Source organism: Hyperoodon ampullatus, assembly GCF_949752795.1.
Source record: "Hyperoodon ampullatus genome assembly, chromosome: 4".
In the NCBI taxonomy this organism is placed as follows: Eukaryota; Metazoa; Chordata; class Mammalia; order Artiodactyla; family Ziphiidae; genus Hyperoodon; species Hyperoodon ampullatus.
The window spans coordinates 132,940,272-132,963,706 of record NC_136917.1 but is presented as its reverse complement, the minus strand read 5'-3'; the positions used below and the strand labels follow the sequence as shown (position 1 = coordinate 132,963,706).

Here is a 23,435-nt window from a genome sequence, read left to right as displayed (position 1 = left end):
TTTTTTTTCCTGTGATACGCGGGCCTCTCACTGCTGTGGCCTCTCCCGTTGCGGAGCACAGGCTCCGGACGCGCAGGCTCAGCGGCCATGGCTCACGGGCCTAGCCGCTCCGCGGCATGTGGGATCTTCCCGGACCGGGGCAGAAACCCGTGTCCCCTGCATCGGCAGGCGGACTCTCAACCACTGCGCCACCAGGGAAGCCCCATGACATTTTTATGTAGGAACAATCTGAGGTCTTTTCTTCAGCCTATTTTCTTTTAAAGGCACCATTTTGATTGGTTGTTCTAATTGAATTTCCATTTCAAGAGACAGCTGGGCTTCCCTTTTGTTCAATTTATATTGGCTCTGAGACCATCTTGGATTGGTAACAATATCTGTGATCAGCGCTTTTCTTTTTTTTATTAATTTTTAAAAATTGGAGTATAGTTGATTTACAATGTTGTGTTAGTTTCTGCTGTATAGCAAAGTGAGTCAGTTATACATACACATCCACTCTTTTTTAGATTCTATTCCCATATAGGTCATTACAGAGTATTGAGTAGAGTTCCCTATGCTATACACTAGGTCCTTATTATGTGATCAGCCTCTTCTGAATGCTTCTCAGGATCCTTACTTGGAGATTTAATATTGATACATGCTTATATAATTTTGAACTAACAGGCTACTGTTCTGGTAGTTCTCAGAACTTCCCAATTCTAGTTTTTGAAGTGAGTGTACCACCTGAAGATAGAATAATAAAAGATGTGGGGTTGAGAGAAATTTGATAATGTTAACAGTTACAGCAGTCCAGAAATCCCAGTGGTTAGGCATTTGCACGTTGCATGCAGAGTTGTTGGGATGAGTGGTTGAATGGATGAGTATGATGACTGTAACAGGATACTGGGTTTGCTTGCTAGTTGTAATGTTTCTTGTTAGATGACCCTGGGAGTAAGTCTACACAGTGATCACTTCTGTCTGATCTTTTTGCCTTTTTTGTGGCATATTTCAGAAGGCAGATACTCTTGTGATTAAAGTGGAAACAGCTTGAGATAATTAGTCCATCCACAATTATAATTTTATTAAGCAGTAAAAGCAAAGTTTGTAATAATTGTTTAGATAAGAAAGTAAAGTTCATGGCTTCTTTGTTCATGTTCATACTGCAGTTCTGAAGTAGCAGGGGAAAATGTGGTGGTTGGACATTGTTGAGTTTGCAGACCTAAGGAAGTTGATGTGCTGGAGCCTGAGGAAGATTTCCAGCAATTTCTGCTGCTAGTCATCAATGAGATGTGGGAGGATACTGTGTCTCTTACTCAAGAGCACAGAAAATCATATATGCTGAATAGGAGCAAGTTGTGGGAGATACACAATATGTTCATCCAAATAAAAACCCAGGAAAGTGCTCTCACTCATCTCCCAAATCTAAATGACGAAGTCAAGGGCAGAGTGACAAGTATGAGAAGGCTGAGGAGAAGGCTAAAGAGATTGCAATGATGGTAGAAATGTTGGTCGAGCTAGTCCAGGGGATAGAGAAAAGTGAATCCTCTTGAAGGAGGATTGGCAGTTTATGATCAAAGGATTCCAGTGAACTGATGGAGATTGGCTGATGCCCACGAGAACCTAAAACCAGAGAGTCTTTCGTTTTCTCCCTTTTTTTCTCTGTATATACTCTGTCCTCACAGTAGGTTTGTGGTATAGTCTGCAGTTGATAACGTCGACGTGACTTTTGATTGCTAAATGTTTTTGTTTGGGGAAATAACTTTTATTTGGAAAATGCTGTCACGTACAGAAATTAGGTCTTAGATTGTAAGCGTTGGCAACAGACACATTTGTTCCTGGGCTTTGGTTATTGTTTCTATTTTGAGCTGCTTTGCTCTTTCTTATGTGACATGATAGGTCATCTGGAACTTTAGGTCTGTGTGTGATACATGACACTCAGAGTTGGAGTTCTCTAGCTCTGGAGGTGCTGAAGGAGCTGCATTAATTCTAGAAGATGACTCCATGCAGCAATTGCTGGAGAAACTGAAGAAGGGACCAGACTTCAACTGGGAATGTGAATGGGGCTGATCTGGCTTGGACTGAAGAATCAGAAGAAGGGATGGAGGATGGTATTGTCTGTATTTGGGGGCTTTAATTTCTGTTTTAGATCATAGGAGGAGAGATGTATTTTGTCCAAAATTTAAATTTTACGTGGCATGCTATCTGATGCAACCTATCTGGTCAGTTTATTTGGACAACGTAACTCAGCTTTATTTGACATGGAACCTAGAATAGGAGATGAGATCTTGGTATTCTGTACAAGTTGATTTAGTACTCTGATGCATTTCAGGGTATTCTGGGCATAAAATGGAGGATATTTGCAAAGGTCCTTAAAGGGCTGGGGAAGAAACACATGGAACTGTCTGCATAGGTCCCTGAATGGACAGGGAAGAGGCATCTTCAAGGTTCATAAGCTGTCCAGCTATAAGTTCTCTTGAGTAGCAGACCTGACAAGTAATTGAGATCAAAACCCTACCATGTTTTAAAAAAAACAACTTAACATGTTAATGGAAGTATTCATTTGTTTGGAAAGACAAAAGATCTAAAAAAAAAAAAGTAAGATATTCCAGAATTGAAAATAATAAGAGTACGTATAAGGTAGGGGGCTTCCCTGGTGGCGCAGTGGTTGAGAATCTGCCTGCTAATGCAGGGGACATGGGTTCGAGCTCTGGTCTGGGATGATCCCACATGCCGTGGAGCAACTAGGCCCGTGAGCCACAACTACTGAGCCTGCACGTCTGGAGCCTGTGCTCCACAACAAGAGAGGCCACAATAGTGAGAGGCCTGCGCACCGCGATGAAGAATGGCCCCTGCTTGCCACAACTAGAGAAAGCCCTTGCACAGAAACGAAGACCCAACACAGCAAAATAAATAAATTAATTAATAAACTCCTACCCCCAACATCTTCTTTAAAAAAAAAAAAAAAAGAGTACGTATAAGGTAAAAAGAAATGAGTTCATCAAAATGCAAATAGATTATCTGTAGCCACCTGTGAGAACCCTTATGTTTAAAACATTTTGAAATTTCTCAATTGGTGCATTTGGATGGGTAAAGAGGTTATAAGTATTTTATAGCTAAGTGTTCTAAAAATAAGGTAATGTTAAGACCTAAGACTCAGCACATTTTTATTATTATTATTATTATTTTTCTTTTTTGGCTGCGTTGGGTCATTGTTGCTTTGCTGGCTTTCTCTAGTTGCGGTGAGCAGGGGCTACTCTTCGTTGTGGTGCGGTGGCTTCTCTTGTTGCGGAGCACAGGCTCTAGGCGCACAGTCTTCAGTAGTTGTGGAGTGCAGGCTCAGTAGTGTGGCACACGGGCTTAGTTGCTCCGCGGCATGTGGGATCTTCCCGGACTGGGGATCGAACCCATGTCCCCTTCATTGGCAGGCAGATTCTTAACCACTGCACTGCCAGGAAAGTCCCAGCACATTTATATTTGAGCCATACTTGGTGCTGGAGATAGTGGTGAATGTGATAGATAAGGGGCTCACTGTCATGGATGTTCTATTTTACTGGGGGAGACAGAATAAGCACATTGAAAATCAAATATAGAGTGAAAAATATTACGAAAAAATCAGGAAACTGTGTGTGTGTGTGTGTGTGTGTGTGTGTGTGTGTGTGAGGGGGGAGGGGGAGGGGAGGGAGGAGAGAGAGAGAGAGAGAGAGAGATTGGGATGGGGTAGATTTAGATCACATGGAGAGGAAAAGCTTCCCTGAGACTATGACTCATGAGCTGGAGACCTGAAGCAGTCCCAGTAGGACATGATGTATAAAGATCCAGAGAAGGGAACAAACTTGGGGTATCAGGGCAACAGGAGGAAGTACAATGTATTAGTTTCCTATGGCTGCTGTAACAAATTACCACAAACTAGGTGGCTTACAGTAACAGAAAAATTTCTCTTACAGTTCTGGAGGCCAGAAGTTAGAAATCATGGTGTCAGCAGTGCTGTCTTCCTTCTGTAGGCTCTAGGAGAGAAGCCATGCCTCTTCCAGCTTCTGGTGGTTATGGGCAGTCCTTGGCTTGTGGCTGCCTCTCTTTCTGCTGTCTTCACAGGCCTTCTCTGTGTTTGTGTTAATACCCTTTGCCTCTCATAAGGACACTTGTGATGACATTTAGAGCCCACTGTGATAATCTGGGGTAATCTCCTCATTTCAGAATTCTTTTTTAAAAAAAAATTTTTGGCTGCGTTGGGTCTTCGTTGCTGCTTGCGGGCTTTCTGTAGTTGCGGCGAGCGGGGGCTACTCTTCAGTTGCAGTGTGTGGGCTTCCCATTGCAGTGGCTTCTCTTGTTGCAGAGTACGGGCTCTAGGGCCTGTGGGCTCAGTAGTTGTGGCATACGGGCTTAGTTGTTCCACGGCATGTGGGATCTTCCTGGACCAGGACACGAACCCGTGTCCCCTGCATTGGCAGGCAGATTCTTAAGCACTGCACTGCCAGGAAAGTCCCAGAATTCTTAATTATATCTGCTCGATCTCTTTTTTCCAAATAAGATAACATTTACACATTTCAGGAATTAGGACAATGTCATTGAGTGGCCATTATTCAATCTGCTATAGCTAGTATGGCTGAAGCACAGTGAGATAAGGCAAGATTGGTAGAAAATGAAATCCGAGAAGGAAAGAGGAAAGGAGGAGAGGGAGAGGACCCTGGAGATAGTGGTGGACACAGAGCTGATAGGACTGGATGGGCTGGATATGGGGAATGAAAGAGAGAGTGATGCCAGGTTTTTAAATTTAAGCAACTAGATGGATGATGGTGCTCTTTACTGAAATGGGAAATACGTGGAAGATGAACAAATTTGGGAGGGGAAAAATCAAGAATTCTGAATTTGCTGTGTTCAATTTGAGATACCTAAGAAAACATGTAAGTAAGAATGCCAGTCAGTAGATAATATGAATAGAGTAAAATAGACTGAGGGCTGTGCCATGAACTGTGGGGCACTCCAACTTTAAAGGAACGTTAGAGGAGGAGCTGGCAAAGGAGATTGAGGAGGGAGTGGGCAGTGGGGCAAGAGGAAAACCAGGGGAGTGTGTGTTCCTTAAGCCAGAGAAGAATGTTGGAAAGAGGAAGGAGAGTCTGTTGTTTCAAATGCTGCTGAGAGTTCTGGTAGGATGGAACATAAAAGTAGTAATTTTATTATATAATATCCTTATTTTAAGCTTTTTCAGAGCAGAGGTGAGGATGGAGGCTAGACTAGAGTGGCTTGAAGGAAAAATGGAATATGAGAAAGTGGAGGCAGCAACTGTAGACAAGATATTTTGCCTACAAAGGAGCAGAGAAGTGATATAATAGCTGGAAGGAAATATGAAGTTAATTTATTTTTAAGGTAATGAAAAAGGTTAAGGATTTTTTATGATGAAAGATGAATTCTGTTGAAAAAAAAATTTTTTTTAATTTGCCTTGCAATGTATTTGGGACATTAAATTCCACAGTCTGAAGATTGTCTAATAATAATAATTTTTCGATTCTTTGGTGCCAGAGTGTTTCATTACTTTTTTATCAGTTATATAATGCTGGAAGTGTTATAACACTTATAAAACCAGGCCTTTTTTGGGCTCTATTCATCCAGTAATACCTTGGCCACTAGAAAAGAGAAAAAAGTCTTCAGGGTTTCAGTTTAAACAGGGAAAACTGGATTACTTTTCTTGTTTTAATGTCTATGGTAATCATAAATTGGAACTTTATACTGTAGCCCAAGCTATTTCCAGGATTCTATTATCTATTTTTAATAAGTCAGAAAAATAACTGGATGACTTTCGAGCTTTATAAAGGTAGTTTTTAAAGTCATTTAGTGTCTTCTGTGAAAGAAATTTTAGATAAAAGTACTACCTGAAGAGACCTACCTTGGTACACTCCCTCCAGCTTTGGGTTTATTTAAAGGAATTTATTTGAAAAAATATTGTGATTCTTCTAATGCAGTCAGTTAATTAAAGTATTGTCTGTAAATTTTAGGTCACTTTTCATTTTTAAATTATTGAATTCTGATTTTGATGTGCAAGAATTTCAGAGCTCTGTTCAAAAGTTTTGCCTTAAGTAGAGGAAGCTTGTTGGAGAGGAAATAAAGATTTAATGATGATAAGGACATCCTAGGAGTTAGAAGTGAGAAAAATGTTACTCATGTTGTCATTAACCCAGGAATACCCTGAGAAATGTTGGAAGGTTCCAAAATTAACTTGACATTTAGCTATGAATTTTCTGAGTCCAACAGTCGTTACACCATTGCAAGCATAATGCATATGTATTAATAGCGAATAAATTTTGAGACTGAAGTAGGGAAAATGGGACAGTCAGTATTTGGGAGCATTAAAGGCAATCTTGAACTATTTCTGTGACAAATTTGATTGAAATTAACCATGAATATTCTGACCTGTAGCTGGCATCCACCATTTCATTGGATTTTTAGTGCACCTGCGAGATACATCTGTAGATACACTGTTTTTAGTGCATAAGTGGTTTTCTTTACTTTAGAATTAATTCTCTCTTTAAAAATGTGAGTACATTAGTTTCACTTCATACAAAAACAATTGAAGTTTAAAAATAAATTTCTGTAGTGCTTTGCTGTAGAAATTGTTATCTGCCACTCTCCTCCTGTGCTCTACTTTATTCTGTACAGATGTGATGAGTATATGGTAAAATACTGAACTCTGTAACCTGTATTGTGTATTGGCAGGTATTGATTTATTCATGTATTACTTTGGTTATTGTAGTTATATAATAATAGTATTTGATTATACTTTTCAAGTAGGGTGGCTAAAATTTTATTTGAAGTTGGGTGTCAGCAAACCCCATAAAGGGCCAGGTAGTAAACATTTTAGACTTTGAAGGCCTTATGGTCTCTGTTGCGACTTTGCTATTGTAGTGCAAAAGCAGCCATCGACATACCTAGATGAATTGAGGGTGGCTGTGTTCCAGTAAAACTTTATTTACAAAAACTGGTAGCCCACCAGATTTGTCTTGTGGCTGTAGTTTGCTGACCAGTGTTTTAAGTGATATATTAATATGCTATACGTACAATGTTAAAGTGGAGGTGTTTTAGAGTAATTAATAAAGGAACATGCAGTGACTCAGAAAATCTTACATTCTGTAATTGTTTTGTTCTGAACAAAACCCAGTTGTTAAAATTTTGTAGTTTTTGTGAGATAGATTACACATTTTTATTATTCAGAGTAGAAAACTAGTCTTTTCTTTTTTCTTACAGGATAGGTATTCTTCTGGAGCAAATGGAGACACTTTTAACAGGACTGTGGCTTCATTGTCAGGTATGTGTTAAGGCAAAAAGGTAAAACCGTTTTTAGGTTAAGGACTTCATCCATTGGATGAGGAGCTGACTAGTAGATGTCTTATAGAGGATGTTTTCTAAATTTTCTAGTGAGAATTCATTCTGGCTTGAATATTTTGGGTTGGGGGCCACTTACAGCTAAAGGAAAGGAGAGAGGAGAGAGTGTAGTGCTATAGAGTGTATCCTTTGATTTAGTAGGTTTGCTGTAAAACCTTTGCCCAACCTGTTTGGCTTTCAGGCTGCTTAGGGAATTGCCAGGGTTCCTGATATAAGGCAGTAGGAGATTGGACTCTGTAAGTTGTTGAAGCAGGTTGCAATGGTGGTGACCTGTCAGGATAACAACTGTTTAAACCAAGCTCATATCAAGATAATATGAGTTTCTTTGGGATCTGAAAACAAATTTAGGGGAGGTCCTAGGCAAATAAGAGAAATAAATCAAGATAAGGGAGCTGTTGTTTTCCCCTACCACTTATTTCCATCTGGTTCACCTACATATTTTATAAAGTTGATGTGGATGGGAAGATGGGTGGAAGTGGCAGGACCTGGGCTATGAAGGTAAACTTATGGCAGTAGTGTTTCATTTTGTTGAAGTCCAAAGCAGGTTGAAATGCTATTTCTACTATTTTTCTTCAGTTTTTCTTATTGTGGTAAAATACACGTAACACAAAATTAACTGTATTAACCATTTTTAAGTGTACAGTTCAGCGACATTAAGGACATTCATATTGCTGTGCAGCCATCACCACCATCTACTTCTGGAATTTTTTCATCTTCCCAAACTGAAACTTCATGCCCATTAAACAGTAACTCGCCAGTCCTTCGTCTCCTCAGCTCTTAGCAATCACTGTTTACTTTCTATGAATTTGAGTTACTATGAATTTACTGTGAGTCTCTATGAATTTGAGTAACTACTACTTTTAAGTCTTACTCTGATGCAAGAGAGGGCCTGGTGACACCAGGTAGTTTCATTTCTCTCATCAAAAATTAGTGGATGAGGTAAAACATTTTATAGTCTAGGAAGCTACTGGCTCACTGAAGCCTGTCCCAAAGAGAAAAAACCCGTGGAGAGGTAGTTTCTAAAACGTGAAGGGGAGTTCGAGAATCAGAGTTCATCGGGTTAAAGCAAATGTAATTCCCATGTTCACCTTAATTTCAGAGTAATTCTCTCTCTCTCTTTTTTTTTTTAGAGTAATTCTCTTGATAGAAGGAAGTTGAGTTTAGAAGAAATGCTTTTGCTATTACCAAGATGCATTTGTCTTTTGTAAACATTTAAATGCAGCGGTTTAATATAGACTATTCAGATTCTCAGAAGTGTATGAAATTGCTGCCTGCTGAAACCCTAGCAGAAGGCTACCCACATGTATGTGTGTGTACTTGAAGTATTAAAAAAAGAAAATTGGGTAAAAATAATCTATACTTCTTAACACATCTATATGCATAGATCATTGTGTAATCAGTAGAAACCTTGTTCTGTGAGGTGTCAAAGATAATTTTTGTAAAGGAATGAAAGTTTGGGTCTATAGTATATTAAGGTATAACATGACTTTGTAGTGAAATCGTCAGTAAACTAGATTGAAATAGCCACCAACTAAAACCCTGGACTTTTCTTAGCATTAGATCTTGAATGTTCAGGCTAATGATATAAAATCAAATAACGAAAAATATAGATTGCCTGCTCACCTTCTGGATAACCAATACTTTGGTAGCTCTTTTTTAAGTAAAATATTTTTTTCATGAAAATAAATTTCCTATTACAGAAATACATACTAGGCCAATGAATGCTATACTAAGTTAATACCTAGATACTCTTATTGCAAAAAAAAATAGTGGAAAAACTTAAATGTAGTTGTGAAAAGAAAGAAAATGAAGTGAAATCTTGGCTCCCAGGTTTAACCATGAGTGTCTGTTGACAGTCTTTCAACTCTGATTTTTTAGATTTCTGCATGTATCAACCAACTATGGATGAAAAATACTTGGAAAACAATTCCAGAAAGTTCCCAAAAGCAAAACTTGAATTTTCCCTCCACTGGCAACTATTTATATAGCATTTACATTGTATTTGGTATTACATGTAATCTAGAGATCATTAAAGTATGTGGAGGATGTTAGGTTATATGCAAAGACTACACCATTTTATATGAGGGACCTGTGCGCCCAGGGATTTTGGTATCCTCGGGGGTAGGGGGTGGGTGGAGGGGGTTAGGTGGTGGGTCCTGGATCCAACCCCCCTCCAGTACCAATATTTAGCTCCCCCCTTTCCCCTATATACTCCACTCACACTTCTTCCCTCCGCACTCTCCTAATAGTTACCACACTTTTTGCGTAAAAACCTATACTCAGTTTTTATATCATGGCTGTGTATATTATTCATATGTGAACCATGTAATATATTATGGTTGCATTTCCTTTATTATTCAATCTTCTGTTTTGTTTTTACTAGAGTTAATCATTACCTTGTTTTGTGTACTTGATCTGTGTTTCTATTGCTAATTTACTTCGAAGCCCTCTGCCAGAAGCACAGCTATTTATTCATATCTGTTTATGTTCATAGTTTTTAACACATCTTTCTAAGCATGGATATGCATTAGACTATATTCATGGTTAGTTTCTATCACGTATACAGTGATCTATCAGTTTCATTTTTTCCTGATTCCTCTATCCTCTCCAGGATAGACTTGCCTCTCTAGCCTCTCATCCCAAGAATTACCCTTCACCTCTTTCGTGTGTCACCTTTCTTTTCCCTGAATCCCATGTTTTTTCTGTCTTGATTCCCCTGCCTCCCCACTTCAGTAGAGCCCATTTTCCTGCAGCTTCTTGGGAAAGGAAGCATGGGAAAGAAAGTTGAGAGATTGCAAATATCTTTACTTTCATAATTGATTCATAAAACAGAAGATTGATTCCTAGTTTGAGTAACATTTTAGGTTGGAAATAATTTTCCCCAAAAACTTTATAATTGCTTCATTGTATGTGAAATACTAGTGATGCTGCTTAGTTTGATAATCTGAGTTCTGGTCCTTTGTTTATGACTTTTTCTAAACTCTTCTAAAGCTTTTAGGATCTTACTTTGTCTTCTGTATTCTGAAAATGTTATGATTGTGTAACTTGATGTGGAACTTTTTATTTATTATACAAGACACTTAGTGAATGGGCCTTTTAAATCTGAAATTCATACCCTTATTTTTTTCTCTGAGGATTGTTTTAATTTCATTTGAATGTTATTTCTGTTCCCTTTGCTGGTTCTTAGACTTCTTTTTCCCTGTGTTTGTTTTGTTTCATGTAGGTGACTTTCTTCAAAAGTCTGGTGATCCTTGCCTGCCTTTTTTTTTTTTTTTTTTTTTTTTGTTTTTTTAGCTAACTGAGCCTCTCACTGTTGTGGCCTCTCCTGTTGCGGAGCACAGGCTCCGGACGCGCAGGCTCAGCGGCCATGGCTCACGGGCCCAGTCGCTCTGCGGCATGTGGGATCTTCCCAGAACGGGGCACGAACCTGCGTCCCCTGCATCGGCAAGGGGACGCTCAACCACTGCGCCACCAGGGAAGCCCCCTTGCCTGCCTTTTTGTATTTAGGAGTGGAACATTAAAAACTCAACCCTGTGCCTGGACACAGCTTCTTTTTTTTTTTTTTAAATTATTTTCTGCTTTATAACAAAATGAATCAGTCATACATATACATCTGTTCCCACATCCCTTCCCTCATGCATCTCCCTCCCTCCCACCCTCCCCATCCCACCCCTCCAGGCGGTCACAAAGCATCGAGCTGATCTCCCTGTGCTCTGCGGCTGCTTCCCACTATCTATCTACCTTACGTTTGGTAGTGTATATATGTCCATGCCTCTCTTTCGCTTTGTCACAGCTTACCCTTCCCACTCCCCATATCCTCAAGTCCATTCTCTAGTAGGTCTGTGTCTTTATTCCCGTTTTACCCCTAGGTTCTTCATGACATTTTTTTAAAAATTCCATATATATGTGTTAGCATACAGTATTTGTCTTTCTCTTTCTGACTTACTTCACTCTGTATGACAGACTCTAGGTCTATCCACCTCATTACAAATAGCTCAGTTTCGTTTCTTTTTATGGCTGAGTAATATTCCATTGTATGTATGTGCCACATCTTCTTTATCCATTCATCCGATGATGGACACTTAGGTTGTTTCCATCTCTGGGCTGTTGTGAATAGAGCTGCAATGAACATTTTGGTACATGACTCTTTTTGAATTATGGTTTTCTCAGGGTATATGCCTAGTAGTGGAACTGCTGGGTCATATGGTAGTTCTATTTTTAGTTTTTTAAGGAACCTCCATACTGTTCTCCATAGTGGCTGTACCAATTCACATTCCCACCAGCAGTGCAAGAGTGTTCCCTTTTCTCCACACCCTCTCCAGCATTTATTGTTTCTAGATTTCTTGATGATGGCCATTCTGACTGGTTGGACACAGCTTCTTGACTGATGGGTTCTACTATTAAGTGATTGGGCCAGGGCTAGGCTGTTTTGTTGGGGAGAGCAGTTTTCTTAGAGAGGAATCATGTAGTGATTTTCTAGAGGATTTAAGCTTTTTAAGCTCTCATTTCCTGTTTCATCCTTCCCTCCTCTCTCTTTCCTTGTTGTATTGTCCAGATCCTGTGCTGCCTTTGCTGATTTCTTTTTTACCCATTTTTGAATGATTTGAATTCTTCCTAGACTAGCTATTAGAAGTGTCAGGGAATTCTATTCCTCTACTTCCCTGAAGCAGCCATTCTTTTTGTGTGTGTGTTTTAAAAGATATGTTGTTACGTGTGCCTATTTTTTTGTGCTTGTAATTTTAACTTAGAAAAATGTTACTGTGCTGAAGATCTCATAATTTTTTCTTACTCCCCACCACTATGTTTATGACATATTCCTAATTGATAATTGATTGCATTATTTCTAACTACTGTATGGTATTTCATAGACTTTATCACCAAGTTTTATCTCCTCCCTATTCCCATGATGGACACTGTAATTACCTCTTATTCCCCTCCAGCACCACAAGGATGAACATTCTTTTACATGTCCCTTTATGGGTCTAAGTGAGAATTTCTTTGGGTAATGGACTCAGGACAGAAATTACAGGGTCATGGGGTGTATATATACTTAATTTAATTAAATATTTAATAATTGCTTTCCAGAATAGCTATGTCAGTCTATACTCCCATAAGTAGGACCTGAGGGTTCTTATATTCCATTGACATTATTATTCAGTCTTGTGCTTTTAGCCAGCCTATTGGGTATATAGTAAAATCTCTGTTTTAAATTTGCTTATCTGATTATTTATTAGCTTAACTGTCTCTTCATATGCATGCATGTTATCTTTTTGGGTTTCCACTTCTGTAAGTTGCCTATCATATATTTAGTCCATTTTTCTATTGGGCTTGCTTTCTTTCTCTTGTTGATTGGCAGACATTCTTTGTATGTTCCAGATTTTACACTTTTTTCTGATTTAGACATTGTGAATATCTTCTTCCATTTATTATCTGTCAACTTTGTCCATGATATTCCTTACTGATGAAAAATTTTAATTCAAAGCCATTAAATTAATTTTTTTTTTGCTTTCTGATTTGCTTTTGCACTTTCAGTTAAGATGCTTTTCCCTACCTCTGTGTCAAAAAAGTAACCACCTAAGTTATCTTGAGAGTTTTACCTTTCACATTTAGCTTTTATTCATCTGAATCTGTCGTTTTTTAAAAAATTCATGATGGCCATATTTATTTGGGTGCCAAATCAGGACATAGTATATGTAGTATGAGTGTACATACAGGGCTCACAAAAAAGAATCTTTGACGTTAGGGTTTTTCTCGTCAACTTGGGCCATGGGTCTTCAGTGATAGTGGAGGTTTTTTTTTTTTTTAAATCTTGGTAACATAAATGTAACATAAAATTTACTGTCTTAATCATTTTTTAAGGTAAAAAATGATTAAAAACTACTTTTTAGAGCAATTTTAGGGTCACAGCAAAATTAAAGGGAAGGTATAGAGTTCCCATAAACCCCCTGTCCTGACACATGCTCTGCTTCCCCAACTACCAACCTTCCCCACCAGAGGAGTACATTTGTTACAATCAATGAATCTACGTTGGCACATCATTATTACCCAAAGTCCATAGTTTACATTATGGTTCACTCATTGTGTTGTATATTCTGTGGGTTTGCACAAATGTGTAATGACATGTATCCACCATTATAGTATCATACAGAATATTTTCACTGCTCTAAAAATCCTCCACGCTCCACCCATTCATCCCTGCCCTCTCCTTCAACTCCTAGCAACCACTGATCTTTTTATTGTCTCCATAGTTTTGCCTTTTCCAGAAGGTCATATAGCTGGACTCATACAGTATGTGGCCTTTTCAAATTGGCTTCTTTCACTTAGTAATATGCATTTAAGCTTCCTCCATGTCTTTTCATGGCTTAATAGGTCTTTTTTTTTTTTTTTAGTGCTGAATAACATTCCATTGTCTGAATGTACCACGTTTTTTTTTTTTTTTTTTTTAAAACATTCACCTACTGATGGACATCTTTGTTGCTTCCAAGTTTTGGCAGTTATGAATAAAACTGCTAGAAACATCCATGTGCAGGTTTCTTTGTGGACATAAGTTTTCAACTCCTTTGGATAAATACCAAGGAGCATAGTTGCTGGATGGTATGGTTAAGAGTATGTTTATTTTTTTAAGAAACAACCAGACTGTCTTCCAAATTGTGTCTGTAACATTTTGCATTCCCACCAGCAATAAATGAGAGTACTTGTTGCTCCATATCCTCGTCAGCATTTGTTGTTGTCAGTGTTATGGATTTTGGCCATTCTAATAGGTATATAGTGGCATCTCATTGTTTTAATTTACATTTCTCTGATGTCCTGTCATGTGGAGCATCTTTCCATATGCTTATTTGCCCTATATTCTTCTTTGATGAGGCGACTGTTAAGGTCTTTGACCCATTTTTTAATTGGGTTTTCTTATTGTTGAATTTTAAGAGTTTTTTATTTTGGATAACAGTCTTTTATCAGATATGTCTTTTGCAAATATCTTCTCCCAGTGTGTGGCTTGTCTTTTCATTTGCTTGACAGTATCTTTCACAGAGAAGTTTTTAATTTTAGTGAAGTCCAGATTATCAATTATTTCTTGCATGGATTATGCCTTTGGTGTTGTATCTAAAAAGCCATTGCCATTCTCAAGGTCATCTAGATTTTCTCCTGTTATATTCTAGGAGTTCTATAGTTTTGCATTTATATTTAAGTCTGTGATCCATTTTTAGTTAATTTTTGTGAAGGGTGTAAGGTCTGCTCTAGATTCTTTTTTTGTTTTTATATCACGTGGATGTCCAGTTGTTCCAGCACCATTTGTTGAAAAGATTTTCTTTGCTCCATTTTATTGCCTTTGCTCTTTTGTCAAAGATCAGTTGACTGTATTAATATGGGTCTATTTCTAGGCTCTCTGTTCTGTTCCATTGATCTGTTCGTCTGTTATTTTGCTAATACCACACTGGCCTGGTTACTATAGCTTTATAGTAAGTCTTGAAGTTGGGTAGTGTCAGACTTCCAACTTTGTTCTCCTTCAATATTGTGTTGGCTATTCTGGGTCTTTTGTCTTTCCATATAAACTTTAAAATCAGTTGTTGATATCCACAAAATATATAACTTGCTGCAATTTTGATTGATATTGAACTTACAGATCAAGTTGGAAAGAACTGACATCTTGACAATATGGAGTCTTCCTATCCATGAATGTGGAATTATCTCTCTGTTTATTTAGTTTTTCTTTGATTTCATTAACCAGAGTTTTATAGTTTCCCACATATAGATCTACATATTTTGTTAGGTTTATACCCAGCAGTTTCATTTTTTGGGGAGTTAATGTAAATGGTAATGTGTTTTTAATTTCAAATTCTACTTGTTCATTGCTGGTATGTAGGAATGCAGTTAAATTTTGTGTAATAACCTTGTATCCTCCAACCTTGCTGAAATTGCATGTTAATTCCAGGAGGTTTTTTTTTCAGTTCTTTTGGGTTCTCTACATTGATGATCATGTCATTTGTGAAAAAAGACAGTTTTATGTCATATGTCTTCCTTCCCAATATGTATACTTTTTAGATAGAACTTCCAGTATGATGTTGAAAAGGAGTGATGAGAGGGCACATCCTTGCTTTATACCTGATCTTAGTGGGAAAACTTTTGAGTTTCTCATTAAGTATGATGTTAGCTATAGGGTTTTTTAGCTATACTTTATCAAGTTGAATAAGTTCTCTCATCTTAACAATGTTTAAGTGTACAGTTGAATCCATCCTCTTGAATATGGTGTGAAATAGAGATCATTTTATCTGCATATGGTAACCCAGTTTTCCCGGCACCGTCTGTTAAGCATTCTGTCTCTTCCCTCATGATGTGTGATGCAGATTTCATCTCATACAATTTTGTTCTTTTTTTTTGTCTTGAAGCACTGGACAAATCTACCACTCATTGAATAGTAGTAGAAATAACAAGCATTTAGGCTTTTCCTCATTTCAGTGGGAATGCACCACATTTTTTATAATTAAAGTGTAATGTTTGCTTTAGGCTTCTGTTAATTTTTTTTTCAATAATGCCAAGGAATTTTCTTTCCTTTCTGCTTGACTGTTAATTTTGTTCAGGAATGGCAGTTGAAAGTTAGCCAGTGCTTTTTTTTTTGGAATTACTGATTTCTGTTGTTTTTCTTCTTTAAATATGTTAGTGTAGGGAAATAAATGGATTTTCTATTTTATTTTTAAAATTTATTTAGATTTTATTTATTTATTGGAGTATAGTTGCTTTACAATATTGTGTTAGTTTACATTGTACAGCGTAGTGAATCAGCTATACGTATACATATATCCCCTCTTTTTTGGATTTTCTTCTCATTTAGGTCACCACAGAGCACTGAGTAGAGTTCCCTGTGCTACATAGTAGGTTCTCATTAGGTATCTTTTTTTTTTTTTTTTTTTTGGGGTACGCGGGCCTCTCACTGTTGAGACCTCTCCTGTTGCGGAGCACAGGCTCTGGACGTGCAGGCTCAGTGGCCATGGCTCACGGGCCCAGCCGCTCCGTGGCATGTGGGATCTTCCCGGACCGGGGCACAAACCCATGTCCCCTGCATCGGCAGGCGGACTCTCAACCACTGCGCCACCAGGGAAGCCCTCGTTATCTATTTTATACATAGTATCAATAGTGTATATATGTCAATTCCAATCTCCCAATTCATCCCACCTCCCCCTTTCCCCCTTGGTATCTATATGTTCGTTCTCTACATCTGTGTCTCTATTTCTGCTTTGTAAATAAGATCGTCTATACCAATTTTTTTTAGATTCCACATATATGTGTTAATATACGATATTTGTTTTTCTCTTTCTGACTTACTTCACTCTGTGTGACAGTTTCTAGGTCCATCCGTGTCTGTACAGATGACCCCGTTTCATTCCTTTTTATGGCTGAGTAATATTCCATTATATATATGTACCACATCTTCTTTATCCATTCCTCTGTTGATGGACATTTAGGTTGCTTCCACGTCCTGGCTGTTGCAGATAGTGCTGCAGTGAACATTAGGGTGCATACGTCTTTTTGAATTATGGTTCTCTCTGGGTATATGCCCAGTGTTGGGATTGTTGGGTCATATGGTAGTTCTATTTTTAGTTTTTTAAGGCATCTCCATACTGTTCTCCATAGTGGTTATATCAATTGGATTTTTTTTTTTTAACTTCACCTAACTTTGTGTTCCTAGAATAAGTTTCTAGGATAAATTCATTCCTTGGATAGATATAGTTATTTTATTGCAGTATTGGATGAAAGTAGGTGTTTTATTTAGCACTTTTTGAATTATATAAGATTGGCCTGGGGCTTCCCTGGTGGCGCAGTGGTTGAGAGTCCGCCTGCTGATGCAGGGGACACAGGTTCGTGCCCTGGTCTGGGAAGATCCCACATGCCGCGGAGCGGCTAAGCCTGTGAGCCATGGCCGCTGAGCCTGCGCGTCCAGAGCCTGTGCTCCACAATGGGAGAGGCCACAACAGTGAGAGGTCCGCGTACTGCAAAAAAAAAAAAAAAAAAAGATTGGCCTGTAGTTTTCTTAAGTTGTTCTCATTTGATTCTGTTTTCAGGCTTTTCATTTAAAAGAAAAATAAGCTCTGGAACATGGAAATTACCTGCTTTTTATAAGTTTAGTAGAATTTGTCCACAGAAGTGTCTAGGCCAGGCCAGGTTCTTCTTAAGTAAATAATTTTTTTAAATTGAAGCATAGTGTACACACAGATTCAGTATTTTTAATTGAGTAATATACATATCATAAATGTACAGGTCACTGGAGTTTTACAAGCTGAACACTCCCTTGTAACCAGCACCCAGATCAAGAAACAATGCATTATAGGAGAACCCTAGAAGCCCTCCTGTGTCTCCCTTCAAGGCACAATCCCTCTGTCAGGAGTAACTACTATTCTCATTTCCAGCAGAGACAGGAAATCTTGGGAAGAGTATACAGAAACTTTAGTTGATTGAAAGGTATGTTAGTCTGTTTCTTGAGCCTAAAACATTTCCTGCTGACTCTAAGGGCTTGCTATTTCTTATACACAAGTTACTTTCTTATGTATTTGAGTACCATTGCAACATTTGCTTTATATGTTGATTCACTATAGAGAATGAGTGAGTACTTTATTCCTTTTTCCATTTATGTCTTAGTGATACAGCTTGGGAACTACCAGTCTTAGACCAGTGCTGTTCATTAGGACTTGTTCATTAGGACTTTCTGCAATGATGCAGATATTCTCTAGTTGTACTGCATTTGGCTGTTGAACTACAAGTTATATTTGATTGTTGAGCACTTGAAACATGACTAACATGACTCGTGCAACCGAGTAACTGAATTTTTGACTCTTTAATTTTAATTAATTTTGAAGTTAAATAGCCACATGTGGCTAGGCACTACTGTATTATACAGCATAGCTTTAAAATTTGAGCCAGCTAAGGCATGACTATTCTCATCTTGTATATTTGGGGAGAGCCTGGCAAACATTAGAAACTAGTGTTTGGAAAATTGTTAATTTTTCTGGCTGTGTCCTCGCCTGGAATGTTTTTGTCCTTGTAATGTCCCCTTCCCTTTCCTCTTTATCAAAAGCAAAGCTACTTCTTACTGTGATGCTGAAATTGGTACTTCCCTCATGAGGAGTCCCTTGAATGTTGGAGCAGCTAGATTTTTGAATAGATCTTCTTAAGTTGGCTTTGAGCTTTCCGTCATCTGAGAGCATCTTAGCTTTACCTATTTACTACTACCTGGAACTCAGAAGCCTTTAGGTTACTTGATGAAATGTTTAGCCTCATCAAGAGAGAAGGAAACTAGTATGAATTGTGATGCCAGAATATAGCTAGAGGAGGAATGTACAGAAGAGGGATAAGTGACTTAAATGTCTTTTAGCATTTTTTATTTTTGGAAGTTTTTTTTTACCCTGTCTAATATGTGGCAACTAGTGAGAGTAAGAATTCAAAGAATAATTGTTACCTTGTGACTTTATTTTATTGATAGAACCTTTATTGAAGACCTTTTCATAAAAAGAAATACCTACTATATTAAAAATGTCACATTTGCAAATTATAAAGCTTCATAAATGTTTTGAACTACCACCCATTTTTAAGAACACTGCTAATATTGTTATATTGTTTATGTATTATTTTCCTATTCTGTTGTCCAGTCCCCATCCTGCGTTGTTTCTTTCCCTTCCTTTTCAAAAAAAAGCTTTATCACATATGTATGTCTCCCCAAACACTATATTTAAGTTTGCTTCTTCAAGTTTTAAAAAATGGTGCTGTACCATAAATAGTTTTTGTTCCGCAATTTGGATTTTTCACTCAGTATTCTTTCTAAGGTTTATCTGTGTTGCCAATTGTTGTAGTTCATTTATAATTATACTCTGCTGTGTGAATCTACCATATATATAATACTATATAATATAGAACACAGTGTATGTAAAACTCTGTTGTGACTATATCACATATTTGAATTCATTTCTTGGTGCACATTTGAGTTGTTTTCCTTTTTTATTGTTATGAACAAAGCTGCCATGAACATCTCTTTTTTTTCTTGTTTGCTAAGTATATGTTTTCAGTCGTGAATGGTGTTGAATTGTATTATTTACTTTAATCTGTGGAGATAGCTTTTTCTTTTCTAATCTGTTAAGGTTGCTAACTACCTTTTTAGCTGTTCTGATGTTAAAATACCCTTGCATATTGGAATAAACCCAACTTGGTCATAGTGTTTTATCTCTTCAGTTACTGTTGGGCTTGATTTGCTAATATGTGTTTTTGAGATTTTGTATCTACTTATGAGTAAGAGGGGTTTATAATTTTCTTCTGTCTTGTCATATCAAAATTACGATGGCCTTGTGGAATGAGTTGGGGAATAATTCCTCTTTCTATTTTCTGATGGACTTGTATGACATTGGAATGATTTGTTCTTTGAGAGTTTGGTAGAATTCACCTGTGAAACTACATTTAGGTGTGATGCAGAGATTTAAGTACTGGATCAGTTTCTGTAGGACAATTTCGTTTGTTCTTATTGCTTTTTTTTTTTAATTTTTTTTTATTAGTTTCTGCTTTATAACAAAGTGAATCAGTCATACATATACATCCGTTCCCACATCCCTTCCCTCATGCATCTCCCTCCCTCCCACCCTCCCCATCCCACCTCTCCAGGCGGTCACAAAGCACCGAGCTGATCTCCCTGTGCTCTGCGGCTGCTTCCCACTATCTATCTGCCTCACGTTTGGTAGTGTATACATGTCCATGCCTCTCTTTCGCTTTGTCACAGCTTACACTTCCCCCTCCCCATATCCTCAAGTCCATTCTCAAGTAGGTCTGTGTCTTTATTCCCGTTTTACCCCTAGGTTCTTCATGACATTTTTTTTTTAAATTCCATATATATGTGTTAGCATACTGTATTTGTCTTTCTCTTTCTGACTTACTTCACTCTGTATGACAGACTCTAGGTCTATCCACCTCATTACAAATAGCTCAGTTTCGTTTCTTTTTATGGCTGAGTAATATTCCATTGTATGTATGTGCCACATCTTCTTTATCCATTCATCCGATGATGGACACTTAGGTTGTTTCCAGCTCCGGGCTATTGTGAATAGAGCTGCAATGAACATTTTGGTACATGTCTCTTTTTGAATTATGGTTTTCTCAGGGTATATGCCTAGTAGTGGGACTGCTGGGTCATATGGTAGTTCTATTTTTAGCTTTTTAAGGAACCTCCATACTGTTCTCCATAGTGGCTGTACCAATTCACATTCCCACCAGCAGTGCAAGAGTGTTCCCTTTTCTCCACACCCTCTCCAGCATTTATTGTTTTTAGATTTCTTGATGATGGCCATTCTGACTGGTGTGAGATGATATCTCATTGTAGTTTTGATTTGCATTTCTCTAATGATTAATGATGTTGAGCATTCTTTCATGTGTTTGTTGGCAGTCTGTATATCTTCTTTGGAGAAATGCCTATTTAAGTCTTCTGCCCATTTTTGGATTGGGTTGTTTGTTTTTTTGCTATTGAGCTGCATGAGCTGTTTATAAATTTTGGAGATTAATCCTTTGTCAGTTGCTTCATTTGCAAATATTTTCTCCCATTCTGAGGGTTGTCTTTTGGTCTTGTTTATGGTTTCCTTTGCTGTGCAAAAGCTTTGAAGTTTCATTAGGTCCCATTTGTTTATCTTTGTTTTTCTTTCCATTTCTCTAGGAGGTGGGTCCAAAAGGATCTTGCTGTGATTTATGTCATAGAGTGTTCTGTCTATGTTTTCCTCTAAGAGTCTGATAGTTTCTGGCCTTACATTTAGGTCTTTAATCCATTTTGAGCTTATTTTTGTGTATGGTGTTAGGGAGTGATCTAATCTCATACTTTTACATGTCCCTGTCCAGTTTTCCCAGCACCACTTATTGAAGAGGCTGTCCTTTCTCCACTGTACATTCCTGCCTCCTTTATCAAAGATAAGTTGGCCATATGTGCATGGGTTTATCTCTGGGCTTTCTGTCCTGATCCACTGATCTATCTTTCTGTTTTTATGCCAGTACCACACTGTCTTAATTACTGTAGCTTTGTAGTATAGTCTGAAGTCAGGGAGCCTGATTCCTCCAGCTCCGTTTTTCGTTCTCAAGATTGCTTTGGCTATTCGGGGTCTTTTGTTTTTCCAAACAAATTTTGAAATTTTTTGTTCTAGTTCTGTGAAAAATGCCAGTGGTAGTTTGATAGGGATTGCATTGAATCTGTAGATTGCTTTGGGTAGTAGAGTCATTTTCACAATATTGATTCTTCCAATCCAGGAGCATGGTATATCTCTCCATCTATTTGTATCATCTTTAATTTCTTTCATCAGTGTCTTATAATTTTCTTCATACAGGTCTTTTGTCTCCTTAGGTAGGTTTATTCCTAGATATTTTATTCTTTTTGTTGCAATGGTAAATGGGAGTGTTTTCTTGATTTCATTTTCAGATTTTTCATCATTAGTGTACAGGAATGCCAGAGATTTCTGTGCATTAATATTGTATCCTGCTACTTTACCGAATTCATTGATTAGCTCTAGTAGTTTTCTGGTAGCCTCTTTAGGATTCTCTATGTATAGTATCATGTCATCTGCAAACAGTGACAGCTTTACTTCTTCTTTTCCAATTTGGATTCCTTTTATTTCCTTTTCTTCTCTGATTGCTGTGGCTAGAACTTCCAAAATTAGGTTGAATAAGAGTGGTGAGAGTGGCCAGCCTTGTCTTGTTCCTGATCTTAGTGGAAATGGTTTCAGTTTTTCACCATTGAGGACAATGTTGGCTGTGGGTTTGTCATATATGGCCTTTATTATGTTGAGGAAAGTTCCCTCTATGCCTACTTTCTGCAGGGATTTTATCATAAATGAGTGTTGAATTTTGTCGAAAGCTTTCTCTTCATCTGTTGAGATGATCATATGGTTTTTCTCCTTCAACTTGTTAATATGGTGTATCACATTGATTGATTTGCGTATATTGAAGAATCCTTGCATTCCTGGAATAAACCCCACTTGATCATGGTGTATGATCGTTTTAATGTGCTGTTGGATTCTGTTTGCTAGTATTTTGTTGAGGATTTTTGCATCTATGTTCATCAGTGATATTGGCCTGTAGTTTTCTTTCTTTGTGACATCCTTGCCTGGTTTTGGTATCAAGGTGATGGTGGCCTCGTAGAATGAGTTTGGGAGTGTTCTTTCCTCTGATATTGTTTGGAAGAGTTTGAGAAGGATGGGTGTTAGCTCTTCTCTAAATGTTTGATAGAATTTGCCTGTGAAGCCATCTGGTCCTGGGCTTTTGTTTGTTGGAAGATTTTTAATCACAGTTTCAATTTCAGTGCTTGTGATTGGTCTATTCATATTTTCTATTTCTTCCTGATTCAGTCTTGGCAGGTTGTGCATTTCTAAGAATTTGTCCATTTCTTCCAGGTTGTCAATTTTATTGGCATAGAGTTGCTTGTAGTAATCTCTCATGATCTTTTGTATTTCTGCAGTGTCAGTTGTTACTTCTCCTTTTTCATTTCTAATTCTATTGATTTGAGTCTTCTCCCTTTTTTTCTTGATGAGTCTGGCTAATGGTTTGTCTATTTTGTTTATCTTCTCAAGGAACCAGCTTTTAGTTTGGTTGATCTTTGCTATCGTTTCCTTCATTTCTTTTTCATTTATTTCTGATCTGATCTTTATGATTTCTTTCCTTCTGCTAACTTTGGGGTTTTTTTGTTCTTCTTTCTCTAATTGCTTTAGGTGCAGGGTCAGGTTGTTTACTCGAAATGTTTCCTGTTTCTTAAGGTGGGATTGTATTGCTATAAACTTCCCCCTTAGAACTGCTTTTGCTGCGTCCCATAGGTTTTGGGTCGTCGTGTCTCCATTGTCATTTGTTTCTAGGTATTTTTTTATTTCCTCTTTGATTTCTTCAGTGATCACTTTGTTATTGAGTAGTGTATTGTTTAGTCTCCATGTGTTTGTATTTTTTACAGATCTTTTCCTGTAATTGATGTCTAGTCTCATAGCATTGTGGTCGGAAAAGATACTTGATACAATTTCAATTTTCTTAAATTTACCAAGGCTTGATTTGTGACCCAAGATATGATCTATCCTGGAGAATGTTCCATGAGCACT

General features: G+C 37.7%; 1 protein-coding gene and 1 pseudogene across 4 annotated transcripts in view; both read left to right on the top strand.

Annotated features, from left to right (window-relative positions):
* DDX4 (DEAD-box helicase 4) overlaps positions 1-23,435 on the top strand; it is a gene marked incomplete at both ends in the record, with an annotated part of 84,936 nt that overhangs the window by 1,728 nt on the left and 59,773 nt on the right. For all 3 annotated transcript variants that reach the window (XM_079702222.1, XM_079702220.1, XM_079702221.1), the window contains one exon: positions 7,213-7,273. In XM_079702222.1, coding sequence (XP_079558348.1) covers positions 7,213-7,273 — 61 coding nt within the window. The remainder of the gene's footprint in view (positions 1-7,212; positions 7,274-23,435) is intronic.
* LOC307052305 (MORF4 family-associated protein 1-like) lies at positions 1,163-1,526 on the top strand (annotated as a pseudogene). Its single transcript has one exon. The product of its transcript is annotated as an MORF4 family-associated protein 1-like (transcript).